Genomic DNA, 15139 nt, shown 5'->3' on the forward strand with positions numbered 1-15139 from the left:
ATCACTTGACCTCCCTCTTAGATTGTAAGCTCTGACGAGCAGGGCCCTCTGATTCATCCTGTACTGAATTGTATTGCAACTGTAATGTCTGCCTTCATGTTGTAAAGTGCTGCACAAACTGTTGGCGCTATATAAATCCTGCACTTTACAACATGAAGGGAGAGAGTACAGTTGCAATACAATTCAGTACAGGATGAATCAGAGGGCCCTGCTCGTCAAGTGCTGAGCAGACTGTTGGCGCTATATAAATCCGGTATAATAATATATTAATAATAATAATAATAATAATAAAGAAAGTAAAAGTTCCATTTATTAGAGGCAGGATAGGTCTCTCTGAAGAGATGGGATTGTCTAAAAGTAGACAGAGTAGGAGTTAGTCGACAGATTGCAGTAAGGAGTTCCAGAGGATGACCAGCTTACACAGGTAAGAAAATTAACAAAACAATCTGGTTGCTGTAGACAGGACAAGATTCCTGCCATTACCTCTATTAGCCAGAAAAGCCTCTTCTGCACTACTTCCTTTTAGATTTAGTTTAACCACTTCTCGTCCAGCCCATGTATATAAATGGCTAGACAGGAGCAGTGCAGGGTCGGGTGGCCGTTTATAAACGTCCTCCCTGCTTGTGCGCAGCACCGCAATCCGGTGCCTGCTGTGTCCTCCAGACACAGTGAAACACCAATCGTTGTACCTCTGTGCGAGGTCCCGATCATGTGATCACTGATTGGCGTCTTCAAAATGGCTGTATTTAGTTCACTTCCATCGGTGGCAAGTACTAGAGTGTAGAATTTTTTCTGGTTCCTTCAATGGTAATTCCCATTAGTCATTTATGTATGATACTAATGCACTACATCCTTTACATTTTTTTATATATTTATCCCACCTTTAGAATCACTTTATATTTTGGATTCATTTCCCTCTATGCTGGTCACTCAGGAAGATCTTTACCCACCATTTATGTATCATGGCACACTCACTAAGAAGGTAATGAGATGAATATCTATAATCTAACCAATTTGAATATGTGCATCCTACTAGGTTGATATAAAGATGATAAGCCTCTGATTCTTCTGAATTCATGATAATTCACTATTTAATTCCTAGGATTCTATCATACACACTGTGATGTTCATGAAGGAATAGCTATAGAAGAAAACGAATTTGCTAGGTCATACAGTGTGGAACTTTACATCAGATGAATACAGAAGGAAATGTTACTGCCTCACATTGATTATTTTTGCCCATACAGCTATTTTGAAGACGCCGAATGGTTCTTTATTTTAATTCTTTGATTTCAATATGATTGCAACATGTTCACCATGTCTATGTCTACCTTTTTCATGATCCATGTGATCTAATAAATACACTATTCCATTCACTCCTGTAGTGATATATTACTCTGCATAGGATTTAATTAACCATCTTTCAGGCGGTTTTGCACTAGTCAACTGCCATTCTGTTCTATTGAACTTATCCTTTAACCTTTTTACTGATGCCTGACTTTGGTTGGTTTGGGCTTAGTTGAGCTCCACCAACTGCCATTTCACTATCCAATGAGAATGTCACACTGGCCAAAACAAAAAGCAAGAAAAGGCTCCAGTCACAAAAGCCCCATTCACAGGCTTATGCAGGCCATAGATAGGGAGAAAACCGGCCGATTTTTCTTTAAAAAAACAAAAAATCGGTCGTTCAAGCGGCCGACGTTACTAGGAATGGTAAAAAAAAAAATCGGCCGATTTTCATCCCGTCTACAGCTGGCAAAAAGTGTCCCTGCAGAGAGCTCCGCTATTTCTTTGACAGTGCTTTGACATTTATAGCGACTGCAACAATGTATCTATTTGTATCCATTTCGGATACAGATGTTTTTATTCGGAAACAAATAGATACATTGTTGCAACCGCTATAAATGTCAAAGCACTGTCAAAGAAATAGCGGAGCTCTCTGCAGGGACACTTTTTGCAGGACTGGAATTCTTCTTCTTCATCATCCTCTTCTTCTTCATCCTCATCTTCTTCTTCTTCCTCTTCTTCTTCCCCTTCTTCTTCTTCCTCTTCTTCTTCTTCAACCTCTTCATCTTCTACTTCATCCTCTTCTTCTTCTTCTTCAACCTCTTCTTCTTCTTTTTCTTCTTCTTTTTGTCTTCCTCTGGCAGGTCACTGCTTATGCACAGATTTTTTTATCGGTAAAAAGATCTGCTGATTTGCCCATAATTGCCACGAAAATCGTCCGATCTGCAAAATCGGCCGATCTTTTTCCAACTTCACCGATAAAAAAAATCTGCCAAAATACCGAAAAACGGCTGAACAATTAACCCACTAACGATCCGAAAATTGGCCGATTTTATTTTCGGCCGAAAAATCGGCCGATTTTTGACCCATCTATGGCCTGCATTACTGATCTATTTACACAGGCTTTCGCTGGCAACAAAATCCCGAGTACAGCTGCGTCATTCAATCACAGAGATCTGTGAGTGGATAAACTACAAGTCCCATCTGCCACTACAGCAGACAGACTTGTAGTTCTCAATGGAACACAAGTGCAGTGATCACCACACTCTTAGCCCATTGACACTTCCTCCAGCTCTCTATACAGCAAGAGTTTGCAGTAGCCTAAGGCTGGTCATACATTATACAATTTTCTTGAGATTTTTTGTTTAGATTTACCAAAAACCATATAATAGGTCAAACCTAAACAACACTTTCAATCCAATTAGGTAGGCTCTTGCACTACATAGTTGAAGGTAAATCTAAAGGAAATGGGGCAGAAATTGGACAGAAAATTGTATAATGTATGGCCAACCTAACACTGCACTCACCGTCCACTGATTGCAGATGCAATGCTTCACAGGCTCCGGTGAAAAAAAATAAATAAATGCACATTTTTTTCCTACAAAGACCCAGCAATGGCTCAACAATGCAGCTGCACATCAAGCACATCCTGTCTCTTCTTTTTACAGGTCCATGGAAGCAGGTAAGTGTTCTATTTAGTGATCCAGTAACAATATCACTGCTCTGACATGGGGCATGCAGTTGGTGTCATAAGAACACCATTTCACGAAGGAAGGGAAGGATTTAGAACTGAAGGAGTGGCCTGAAGCTACAGAACATCTTCAACATTACAGAACAAGTCCAGTTGAATGTAACTAGATATACCACGACCTGGATCAAACCTTCACAAAAATGTCACTAATGGGCTAATCAAGTGCTGACGGGGCATACTTGTCCTCATCTTTCAGTCTTCCCAGCTGTAGACAGGCCTGTAGACCGATGGTGATCTCTGTCAGCATATCCGCCATCTTCTTCTGAATGAGCTGATTCCTGGCAAGCGGTACACCAAACTGAATTCTGTATGAGGAACAAAGAATCAGTCTTGGATATCAAAACTGGTTTACCTACTTCAAAAATAACTTATAATGGTTCATGCAGACCTCTCATCACACAAATGATACCTAATTTTAGTTAAATTTCAGCACATACCAGCAGTGCTAGTGTAGGGTGCACAGGCAAAAAAAATTCTGGATTTTTCTTTAGCTTCTGAAATCCTGCAAGACATTGGACATTCGCAGAGAACAGCCAGAGCTAGGCAGGCAAAAGATCGCCAAACGTTACATGACGAGCAGACCTGGAAACCTAAGCTGTTTATGCAGCTCAGAATACAGGTTTGTTAACCTCCTCGGCGGTATGATTCTTTCCGATTTTTTGTGCTGAAAGTGGTACCATTTTTTTGCATGGAAATACCGTATTTTTCGCTCCATAAGACGCACTTTTTTCCCCCCAAAAAAAGGGGGGAAAATGTCAGTGCGTCTTATGGAGCGAATATAAAGCGGCCGGTCCGGTATTTCTGCCGCCACCATGTCAGAATACCGGGCCGGCCGCTCAGCTGTTCTCTCCTGCAGGGCCTTACCTGTTCCTCGCTCCAGCGCTGCACAGTCTTCCCGCGCTGGCTTCTGTGACAGCCCGGTGCCCACTGCGCATGTGCTGCGCTTTGTGAATGATCTGGTATCTTCTGGGACACATGACAGGTCCCAGAAGGCGCCGGGCCATTGACAAAGCTCAGCGCTTTTCGCGCATGCGCAATGGGCACCCGGCTGTCACAGAAGCCGGCCCGGGAAGAAGAGGGAAGGACAACTCTGCGGAAGTGGGAGCGGGTACCTGTCAAATTCAGATACCCGCTCCCCCTCCCTCCCCAAAGGTCAGCAGTTTCTGGTCATCCCCTGCACTGTCTGCAGTCTCTGGTCATCCCCTGCACTGTCTGCAGTCTCTGGTCATCCCCTGCACTGTCTGCAGTCTCTGGTCATCCCCTGCACTGTGTCCGCAGTCTCTGGTCATCCCCTGCACTGTGTCCGCAGTCTCTGGTCATCTCCTGCACTGTGTCCGCAGTCTCTGGTCATCTCCTGCACTGTGTCCGCAGTCTCTGGTCATCTCCTGCACTGTGTCCGCAGTCTCTGGTCATCTCCTGCACTGTGTCCGCAGTCTCTGGTCATCTCCTGCACTGTGTCCGCAGTCTCTGGTCATCTCCTGCACTGTGTCCGCAGTCTCTGGTCATCTCCTGCACTGTGTCCGCAGTCTCTGGTCATCTCCTGCACTGTGTCCGCAGTCTCTGGTCATCTCCTGCACTGTGTCCGCAGTCTCTGGTCATCTCCTGCACTGTGTCCGCAGTCTCTGGTCATCTCCTGTACTGTGTCCGCAGTCTCTGGTCATCTCCTGCACTGTGTCCGCAGTCCATTGGTTCAGAATATTTTTTTTTGTTTTTGCCTCTAAAACCTAGGTGCGTCTTATGGAGCGAAAAATACGGTATGTATTTTTTTTTATTGTAGGCCTGTAATTTTTAAGAATAACTCACTGAAATCTGTACGAACAAGAGTCTAGTAAACATTCAGGATATGATAAAACTTGAAACACGAAATCATAAATTATAATTCAATAAATAATCATTGAAATTTGAAATACAGAGGCAAATTCGCACATCGCTGAGCAAAGTCGCAAAATCGTTTTCAGTGTCTGATGATGAATTTCCCCCACGAATCATTATCACTCAATTCTGCAAGTGGATCTGATTTACTATCGCTGTTCTCTAGCCGGTCTAAAACCGCTTTTGACCTAAAGGGACGCTTTTTGGACGCCATGGACTTTTCTAAGTTTCCAGGCAGAAAGAACAGTCAAAATGCAGGCAGGGTACAGGACAAAGCACTCGGGACAAAATGTACAGTTGCAAGAAAAAGTATGTGAACCCCTTGGGATTACGTGGAGTTTTGCATGAATTGGGCATAAAATGTGCTCTGAACGTCATCTAGGTCACAACAATAGAAGAACACAGTCTGCTGAACATAATACTACACAAACATTAGATGTTGCCATGGTTTAATTGCACATAACATGTAAACATTCACAGTGCAGGGAGGAAAAAGTATGTGAACCTTTGGACTTAATAACTGGTTGACCCTCCTTTGGCAGCAATAACCTCAACCAAACGTTTCCTGTAGTTGCAGATCAGACCTGCACAACGATCTGGAGTCATTTTGGACCACTCCTCTTCACAAAACTGTTTCAGTGTAGCAATATTCTTAGGATGTCTGGTGTGAATCGCTCTCTTAAGGTCATGCCACAGCATTTCAATCGGGTTGAGGTCAGGACTCTGACTGGGCCACTCCAGAAGGCGTATTCTGTGCTGTTGCAGCCATTGTTTTGTTGAATTACTTGTATGCTTTGGGTCATTGTCCTGTTGCATCACCCATCCTCTGCGGAGCTTCAGTTGGCAGACAGATGGTCGTACGTTTTCCTGCAAAATGTCTTGATAAACTCTGGAATTCATTTTCCCATCAATGACAACAATCCGTCCAGGCCCTGAGGCAGCAAAGCAGCCCCAAAGCATGATGCTCCCTCCGCCATGTTTCACAGTGGGGATGAGGTTTTGATCTTGGTGTGCTGTGCCTTTTTTCCTCCACACATAGTGTTGTGTATTCTTCTCAAACAACTCAATCTTGGTTTCATCTGTCCACAGTATATTTTGCCAGTAGTGCTGTGGAACATCCAGGTGCTCTTTTGCAAACTTCAAACATGCTGCAATCTTCTTTTTGGACAGCAATGGCTTCCTCCGTGGTGTCCTCCCATGTACTCCATTCTTGTTTAATGTTTTCCTTATTGTAGATGTGTCAACAAAAATGTTAGCATGTGCCAGAGATTTCTGTAGGTCTTTAGCTGACACTCTGGGATTCTTCTTTACCTCATGCAGCATTCTGCGCTGTGCTCTTGCAGTCATTTTTACAGGACGACCCCGCCTAGGGAGAGTAGCAACAGTGCTAAACTTTCTCCATTTGTAGACAGTCTGCCTTACCGTGGACACCTGAACATCAAGGCTTTTGGAGATACTTTTGTAACCCTTTCCAGCTTCATGCAAGTCAACAATTCTTGATCGTAGGTCTTCTGAGAGCTCTTTTCTGCGAGGCATGGTTCACATCAGACAGTGCTTCTTGAAACCAGTAAACCCAAAACAGGTGTGTGTTTTTTAAGGGCAGGACAGCTGTCAGCAACACATCCAATATCATCACACTGATTGGAGTCAAGGTTGGCTCACTCCTGGCTCCAATTAGCTCTGGGAGAAGTCATTAAGCTAGGGCCTCACATACTTTTTCCTCCCTGCACTGTGAATGTTTACATGTTATGTGCAATTAAACCATGGCAACATCTAATGTTTGTGTAGTATTATGTTCAGCAGACTGTGTTCTTCTATTGTTGTGACTTAGATGACGTTCAGAGCACATTTTATGCCCAATTCATGCAAAACTCCACGTAATACCAAGGGGTACACATACTTTTTCTTGCAACTGTATGTGAAATGGTTTGAAACAGCAATGACAGCAAAAATGACATTTTTAAAACATTTCAAATTTGCCGCCGGTTCCGGCGCCCGTACGTCCCGACGTCACAGGGACCGGAACACAGAAGCCGGATGCTGGCATCAGCCGGAGAAGATGGCCAGGGACGCTGTAGGGGACACATCGTGGGAGCGAAGGACAAGGTAAGTGCTGCAGGGACTCCCTGAGCAATGCCGCATGGTAAGCCCAAGTGTAGTTCGGGGCGACCGCTCTTGGTATTGAAATTTTACCCCGAGCTACACTCGGGAATACCGCCAGGGGGGTTAAGATAAAAATGTCAGCATTAAAGCAGAATTAAGGCACCTTATTATTGATACTATAAGTCATCCCAGGTACATTTGAATAACAATTCCTTGATGTGTGTGTTAGGATTCTAGGATGAAGACGCCCTTACACCGCAGGTAAACACCTCTATTACCAGATTGCTATTCCTGGCGCATAAATGTATTGCCTCCAAGTATGTATCTCCTCTTCCCCCAACTTTTGAGGATTGGCGTACTCAGAATAATTCTAACCTTCTTAAAGAGCGTCATATTCTGCAACAAAGGGGTACCCCCCCAAATCTGAGGAACTACTGGATCTATGGTTGCAGACCCCAGGCCGTGCTCCACTGTCCCTAGTGTCCTTATGAATTTTCCTTACGAGTGTTAATACTACAAAGGAAACATATTGCTCAAGGCTTTGTAGTTGTATCTCTATCTCGACCAATCCACTAGGTGTATGCATCCAAATGATACATGTATAGCAGAAGTGCACCGATTTAAAGACCAGCTCTAGTTGTGACAAATTTTCTTGTTCTTTTTTTTAGATTGTGGTTCTTTTTCACTCAGGTACACTTGTTATGGTTTACACAATTAAATCTCGCTGTACTTGGCACTCCCTGCAACTCACACATTTATAGCATGTGATTCCCAAAGTCCGCAGTCTCTGGTCATCTCCTGTAGTATGTCCGCAGTCTCTGGTCATCTCCTGTACTGTGTCCGCAGTCTCTGGTCATCTCCTGTACTATGTCCGCAGTCTCTGGTCATCTCCTGTACTGTGTCCGCAGTCTCTGGTCATCTCCTGCACTGTGTCCGCAGTCTCTAGTCATCTCTTGTACTGTGTCCGCAGTCTCTGGTCATCTCCTGTACTGTGTCCGCAGTCTCTGGTCATCTCCTGTACTGTGTCCGCAGTCTCTGGTCATCTCCTGTACTGTGTTCGCAGTCTCTGGTCATCTCTTGTACTGTGTCCGCAGTCTCTGGTCATCTCTTGTACTGTGTCCGCAGTCTCTGGTCATCTCTTGTACTGTGTCCGCAGTCTCTGGTCATCTCCTGTACTGTGTCCGCAGTCTCTGGTCATCTCCTGTACTATGTCCGCAGTCTCTGGTCATCTCCTGTACTGTGTCCGCAGTCTCTGGTCATCGCCTGTACTATGTCCGCAGTCTCTGGTCATCTCCTGTACTGTGTCCGCAGTCTCTGGTCATCTCCTGTACTGTGTCCGCAGTCTCTGGTCATCGCCTGTACTATGTCCGCAGTCTCTGGTCATCTCTTGTACTGTGTCCGCAGTCTCTGGTCATCTCTTGTACTGTGTCCGCAGTCTCTGGTCATCTCCTGTACTGTGTCCGCAGTCTCTGGTCATCCCTGTGCTGTCTGCAGTCTCTGGTCATCTCCTGTACTGTGTCCGCAGTCTCTGGTCATCTCCTGTACTATGTCCGCAGTCTCTGGTCATCTCCTGTACTGTGTCCGCAGTCTCTGGTCATCGCCTGTACTATGTCCGCAGTCTCTGGTCATCTCCTGTACTATGTCCGCAGTCTCTGGTCATCTCCTGTACTGTGTCCGCAGTCTCTGGTCATCTCCTGTACTATGTCCGCAGTCTCTGGTCATCTCCTGTACTATGTCCGCAGTCTCTGGTCATCGCCTGTACTATGTCCGCAGTCTCTGGTCATCTCCTGTACTATGTCCGCAGTCTCTGGTCATCTCCTGTACTATGTCCGCAGTCTCTGGTCATCTCCTGTAGTATGTCCGCAGTCTCTGGTCATCTCCTGTACTATGTCTGCAGTCTCTGGTCATCCACTGTAGTATGTCAGCAGTCCATTGGTTCAGAATTTTTTTTCCTGTTTTCCTCCTCTAAAATCTAGGTGCGTCCTATGGAGCTAAAAATACGATACTTCTAGTCTTCCCTCTGGGCTCGGTCTGTTTGGCCACTTGAGTGGCTGAGACATCACAAACACACAGGAATCGTATCATCACAGCACGTAGAGGTGCTGCAGCTGTATGCTGAGCTGTGCATGTATGGTTCAGTGTACATTATCTCTGACATGCAGGGAGAAGCATTTATGACCAATAGGGTCTCTTCAGTCATAAAAACCCTTCCTGTCAGCGATTTATTTTTTTACAGTTTAACTCCACTCAAAACTGATCAAGTTTTTTGATAAGGAACCATTTCTGATAAAAAAAACTAAACCCAATAGTAAAACATACCAAAATCCATGACACTGCTCCAGACCCCCACCTCTCAGACAATCTGTGAAATGTGTTTAGGAAGTGTGGTTACCTTGGATGGAGACAACATGTATTCAGCTGTCGGGTTGATAATGTAATAAACCATCAAGATGAGCCAGATTGGAGTACAACTCTCATCTTTTTATATTCTAACAAACTAAACCCAATACAAATAATTGAACACTCAATGGGGGTCTGTGGGGGCTTCTCAATTTTCAATTTAATTATTTTACAGCTGTTCAAATCAACACGCTGCAACCTGCCTGAAGGCAGCATTGTGGGATGAACAAGGCGCATAGAAAAAAAATGGACTTATAAGTGCTCTAGCGGTTAGCCTGGTTGATCTGTGCAGATTAACGCAGGTCTCTGGACATGGTGTGGAGAGAACTAAATGCCTCTATTACTAGTAAGGTCCACCAAAAGCCTTCATCCACACATCACTGCACATCTAGCCCCTTGTAACTCGGGGACACCTGACATGGGGAGGGGGCACAGTGTACCCACAATACACACCTGTCCAGCGTGTACTGTCTGGATGTATGGAAACAGAACTCCGCAGCACCCAGAGCACCCCAAGCTATTCCATATCGAGCATTATTCAAACAACCAAATGGCCCCTACAAAAAAAAAAAAACACAGTTACACATTGTAAATGGAATGTACAATCAGAGTCATAGGAAAGGGTTATTTGGGCTTGCAAACGTAGGTGGAAGCCAATATGCTTTGGCCCTAACACTTCAGAGCCACCGACAGTTGGTTATATTTAGCTTCCCTACTTTTGTCACTTTGGGAAGCAGTATACTTGATATGGGGAAGCATGGCACTCACTACTATTCCTCCCAGGTGAAGTTGCTGAACATGGCGGCTCAGACCAAAGCGCTGTCACATGGCAGGGTGAAAAATCTTAGCCCCATGTTAGCTCAAGCTAGGATGACTTGCAGGGGACTTACTTTCCTCGCTCCGGTCAGCAAACGGGATGGCGGCAGAGTTTAGGTAAACTAGGTTAATGCAGCTGTGAGGGCCAACTCTAAAATGAACCTGTCTGCTTGACCTGTTTTGTGCACTTTAAAGCAAATATTAGGAATTGTGTATATTAATAGTCTTACCCCCATCCCAGACACATTGGGCAGAAGGTTTCCCTCCGGTATTTCCACATCATCCATCAAAATCATACCAGTGGCAGAGGCTCTCAGAGAAAACTTCCCCTCAATTTTGGGGGTGGACAGACCCTTGGTTCCTCTCTCTATTAGAAAGCCACGAACTTTGCCATCTTCACACACTGCCCACACCACACACAGGTCTGCGATGGGGGAATTAGTGATCCTACAAAACAAGAAAAATTATAATAAATCTAAACACAGTTTAGAGAACTAAGTGATGTAAAGCTGATTATACACATCGCAGTTGGACTGTACAATTACCTATACACATCGCAGTTGGACTGTACAATTATTATTATTATTATTATACAGTATTTATAAAGCGCCAATAGTTCGCTCAGCGCTGTACATTACAAAGGGGGACAGAACATGTGACAGAACAATACCAATACAATGCAAAACATGAGGGGATTGAGGGCCCTGCTCCTTGGAGCTTACAATCTAGGAGGGAGGGGATGGTGGCACAGGAGGAGATAGCTGTGGGGCATGGAGTGGTAGGAAGAGTGGAAGAGGTCGGCAAGTTAGCAGGGGGTGGGGTAGGCTTCCCTGAAGAGATGGGTTTTCAGGGTGCGCCTAAAGGAGAGGAGAGTAGGTGATAATCTGATTGGTTGGGGCAGGGAGTTCCAGAGGATGGGTGACACCCTGGAGAAGTCCTGGAGGCGGGCATGGGAGGAGGAGACCAGGGAACTAGAGAGAAGGAACAATTACCTATACACACTGCAGTTGGACTGTACAATTACCTATACACATCGCAGTTGGAGTGTACAATTACCTATACACATCGCAGTTGGAGTGTACAATTACCTATACACATCGCAGTTGGACTACCCACAATTAAGCAGTGCAGGAGCTTGCCTGATAGGATACAAATTGAATGGACTGATAAGGTAGGTCCTCACATTACACAGCTCTACATGGGATTGTATAATCAGACTATAATAAGTACAGACAGCTTTAAGCTGGCCAAAGATGGATCGACTGTCGGCTGATTCAGCAGGAGCCGTTTGAGATTCAATCTATTTATGAGCAGGTTGGTTGTTGATGAATCGACTTCAGTATATCCAGCCTGTTGGATGTTTTACATATGATTACTGCCAGCAGCTATAGCCACTAGCAGTTACATTGTGTTCTGCTGGCCAGGAAGGCTCCCTCATGGCAGACATAATGCTGCAGAAGGGATTCAAGCGATCTTCTTCCCTGCAAAATCGCATCATCTATGGCTTGCCAATATAATTCAACATTATTATCCAATGTAATGCCAGGTGCAACTAAAACTAATCTAATGGACCTTTTTATTTCAGCAAGTGGGGTGCATAAAAAAAAACAAAACAGATTCCTCCATCTCCATTATCAAGGTGAACAGTGGAGTCCTCCCTGCTGGGACCTTGTATTCTGACAGCAGGGACTCTGCTCACAGAACATACTGATCAGTGGCTGCAGCCGCTGATCAAGAAAAGTTTCCAACAAGCCCAGAAGTCAGTTGTTAGATCGACCTGTGTTGAGTGAGAGCGGACACACATGTATCAAAAGTCCCTGCTGAACTAGGCACATTTTGATTCGATCAGCAATTGTCTGAGACATTCTATCTGGTCTCTGGGAAACCATTGTGTAGCTTGTGGTGGTAAAAGCTGGCCATAGATGCATCCGAATTCAGCCAGATTAGCTGGCATTGGCTGAATTGTGATTGACTTTTGTCGAACAGCATGGTGGAAAATTCTTCTCGATCAGCCCATTGCTGCGCTAATCAGTGTGTTCTGACGGTGGAGGAGTCCCGCTGTCAGAATACAATAGCACAGTGGGGGGGATTCCTTCATTCACCTTGCTTATATGGATGGAGGACGCTGTGCGTTTTTTTTAATTCAATTGACCAAATAAAAACAAAAACCCAAAACAATCCATCTATGGAAAAAAAATTATTATAATACATTTCTGGAATACATGCACATTTCCCCATGTCCTTACAAAGTTGCAAGTACAGGAAATACCTGTTTATCTGCCAGAAATCCAGTAAGCTTTTGAATTCTTACTTGAACTGACAACACAGTGCTTCTGTTGCACTGAAATTCTCAGCAGTGTTGTAAGCCCTGCCCAGTTCTCTTCTGTTGGACTACAGAACACCTCCATCACCCTCATCTCTGTAACATAACAGGGACATATTATGCAGTTTGACAAGGCAGAACATTGATTGAGACATCAGTGCTGCATCACTTATCTGCACAGAGTTTACAGAGTACTCTTTGCGTGGATTTCCCAAACTTTAACCGCTTCCCACCCGTAATTTCCTTATGTGGGGGTTCTCTCATTCTGGGAGGACGTCATATGACATCCTCCCACTCTAACCGCGCGTGTGCACCACGGGGGCGCGCAGCGATCGGTGGTGCGCTGTGTCCCTGGGACACAGCAGATCACCCATCAGCGGAAAGAGCTGAAGACATCGGCTCTGTCATGTGATCAGCTGTGTCCAATCACAGCTGATCGCATGTAAATAAGGTAATGCTGGTTATCGCCATTCCTCTCCTCACGAGCTGTCACACTGACAGAGGAGAGCTGGTAATCGGCATTACTTAGAGGGGACATGTACACTGATCATCAGGGCACTGATGATCAGTGTGCCCTGCAGAGCAGTGTAGCCCCATCAGTGCTACCTGTCAGTGCCCATCAATGCCAACTGCCAGTGCCACATATCAGTGCCTACCAGTGCACATCAATGTCACATATCAGTGCCCATCTGAGCTGCCTTTCAGTGCGACCTATCAATGCTAGTCAGTGCCGCCTATCAGTGCTGCCAATCAGTGCCAGTCAGTGCCACCTATCAGTGCCAGTCAGTGCCGCCTATCAGTGCCGCCTAACACTATCAGTCAGTGCCACCTATCAGTGCCATATATGAGTGCTACCTTTCAATGCCCATCAGTAATGCCTGTCAATGCCCATCAGTGCCACCTATCAGTGCCGCCTATCAGTGCAGCCTATCAGGGCCCATCACTGGAGCCTCATTAGCACACATCAGTGAAGGAGAAAAATCACTTATTTACAAAATTTTATAACAGAAACTAAGAAAAAACTTTTTTTCCCCAAAATTTGGAAAGCGCTGTCTCCAAAAATGATAAAAATGTCATATGGGTACAGTGTTGCATGACCGCGCAATTGTCATTCAAAGTGCGACAGCGCTGAAAACGGAAAACTGGCCTGGGCAGGAAGGGGGTATAAGTGCCCGGTAGGCATGTGGTTAAAGATATGCTGATAGGAGATTGGGCTCCTGTTTAATATTTGTCCTTGTATGATATTCTACTGAGCATGTCCAAGATGCCTGCCTCACCATCTGCCCCAACAGCAGATAAAGTGGTTTAAGTCCCCAGGGAAAAAAAGCATTCTAGAAAACTAAAATAAAATGAATTAATTAGGAGATCACTGGATTTCTGGCAGATTGATGGGTATTCTTCTGTATTTGCAAAATTTTTAAAGCTTTGCAAAGGTGAACTGAATGTTTTTGGTTTTTTTTGCCCTGACTTTAAGCCCAGGTTCATACCGATGCAACTTGTCATGCGATTTGACAGTGTCAAATCGCATGACAAGTAGCACCCTATCGTCAGTAATGGAACCGTCCAAAACAGACGCTGACTTTGCGGTGCACTATATTTTGCAATTTCAGGTGCGACTTACATAGACGTCCGTGAATGAAGTCACACAGATGTCATCCAAGTTGCACCTAAAATCACATTGACATGTGGCTTTGAAATCGTGCAATCTTACAGCGGAGTTCCACTCATCCTGTCAAAAAATAAAAGTCAGCAGCTACAAAAACTGTAGCTGCTGACTTTTAAAAACAGCCACTTACCTGTCCCTCAGTCCCGTGGTGTTCTCCCCGCAGCCCGTTTCACCCGCCGTCCTGTATTCCAGGAGGTCGCCATCTTCAGTGTGGGCACCCGGCTGTGATAGCTTGCGGCTTCACAGCCGGGTGCCCACTGCACATGTGCGAGAAACGCCGCGCTTCATGAAAGGTCCTGTAGTCTTCTGGGACCTGTCACGTGTCCCAAAAGACTATAGGGGGGAGGGAGGACACCGGAAGTGGGAGCGGGTACCTGTCAAATTCGGGTACCCGCTCCCCAAAGGTGCCAATCCTTAATGGGGAGCGGGGGAGCAGTCCTTAAAGCGGCACGTCCCCTTTTGGGTGGAGCTCTGCTTTAAGTGAGGTCACGAAATTTCAAAATCGGATCCAGTGTGAACAGGGCTGTATTAGATTCCAAATCTAATTGGCCTGTGTATTATATTATTATCTATCCTTGATAGAAAAAGATGTTGAAATCAGATTGTCCAGGTTCCCTGACATGCAGTGTTGGTTGCAGGTATGACTGGGGTGGCTGTACCAGGTTTTGGATCCGTTGAGTGTGTAGGTTTTGCTGGTCGGGTTGTATCGTGCTCTGGTCTCCATTCCACCCGGGTCACTGCCATGATTTGGTTCTGTAAGTCCAAAACAGCCCAGCAACTCTCCTCTTGCTGCATTAAAAAAGACAGATAGTTAACACAGCAACACAGACTCCCATCGCTGGGGCAAATAGAGAACCATTGTGTCCTTTGTGCCCAGTTCACACTGCAATGCAGCCGCATCTCAACTGCATCTCATCTTGCA

General features: G+C 45.2%; 1 protein-coding gene across 2 annotated transcripts in view; it reads right to left on the reverse strand.

The window, feature by feature from the left end:
- GCDH (glutaryl-CoA dehydrogenase) overlaps positions 1 to 15139 on the reverse strand; it is a 71024-nt gene that overhangs the window by 1999 nt on the left and 53886 nt on the right. For both annotated transcript variants that reach the window (XM_089661874.1, XM_089661873.1), the window contains 4 exons: positions 14877 to 15006; positions 10459 to 10675; positions 9866 to 9969; positions 3217 to 3342 (listed from right to left, as the gene is read on the reverse strand). In XM_089661874.1, the coding sequence (XP_089518000.1) occupies positions 3217 to 3342; positions 9866 to 9969; positions 10459 to 10675; positions 14877 to 15006 (577 nt within the window). The remainder of the gene's footprint in view (positions 1 to 3216; positions 3343 to 9865; positions 9970 to 10458; positions 10676 to 14876; positions 15007 to 15139) is intronic.

This window comes from Staurois parvus, unplaced genomic scaffold (assembly GCF_062004578.1).
Source record: "Staurois parvus isolate SC_StPar_1 unplaced genomic scaffold, SC_StPar_1.0 ptg001400l, whole genome shotgun sequence".
NCBI lineage: Eukaryota > Metazoa > Chordata > Amphibia > Anura > Ranidae > Staurois > Staurois parvus.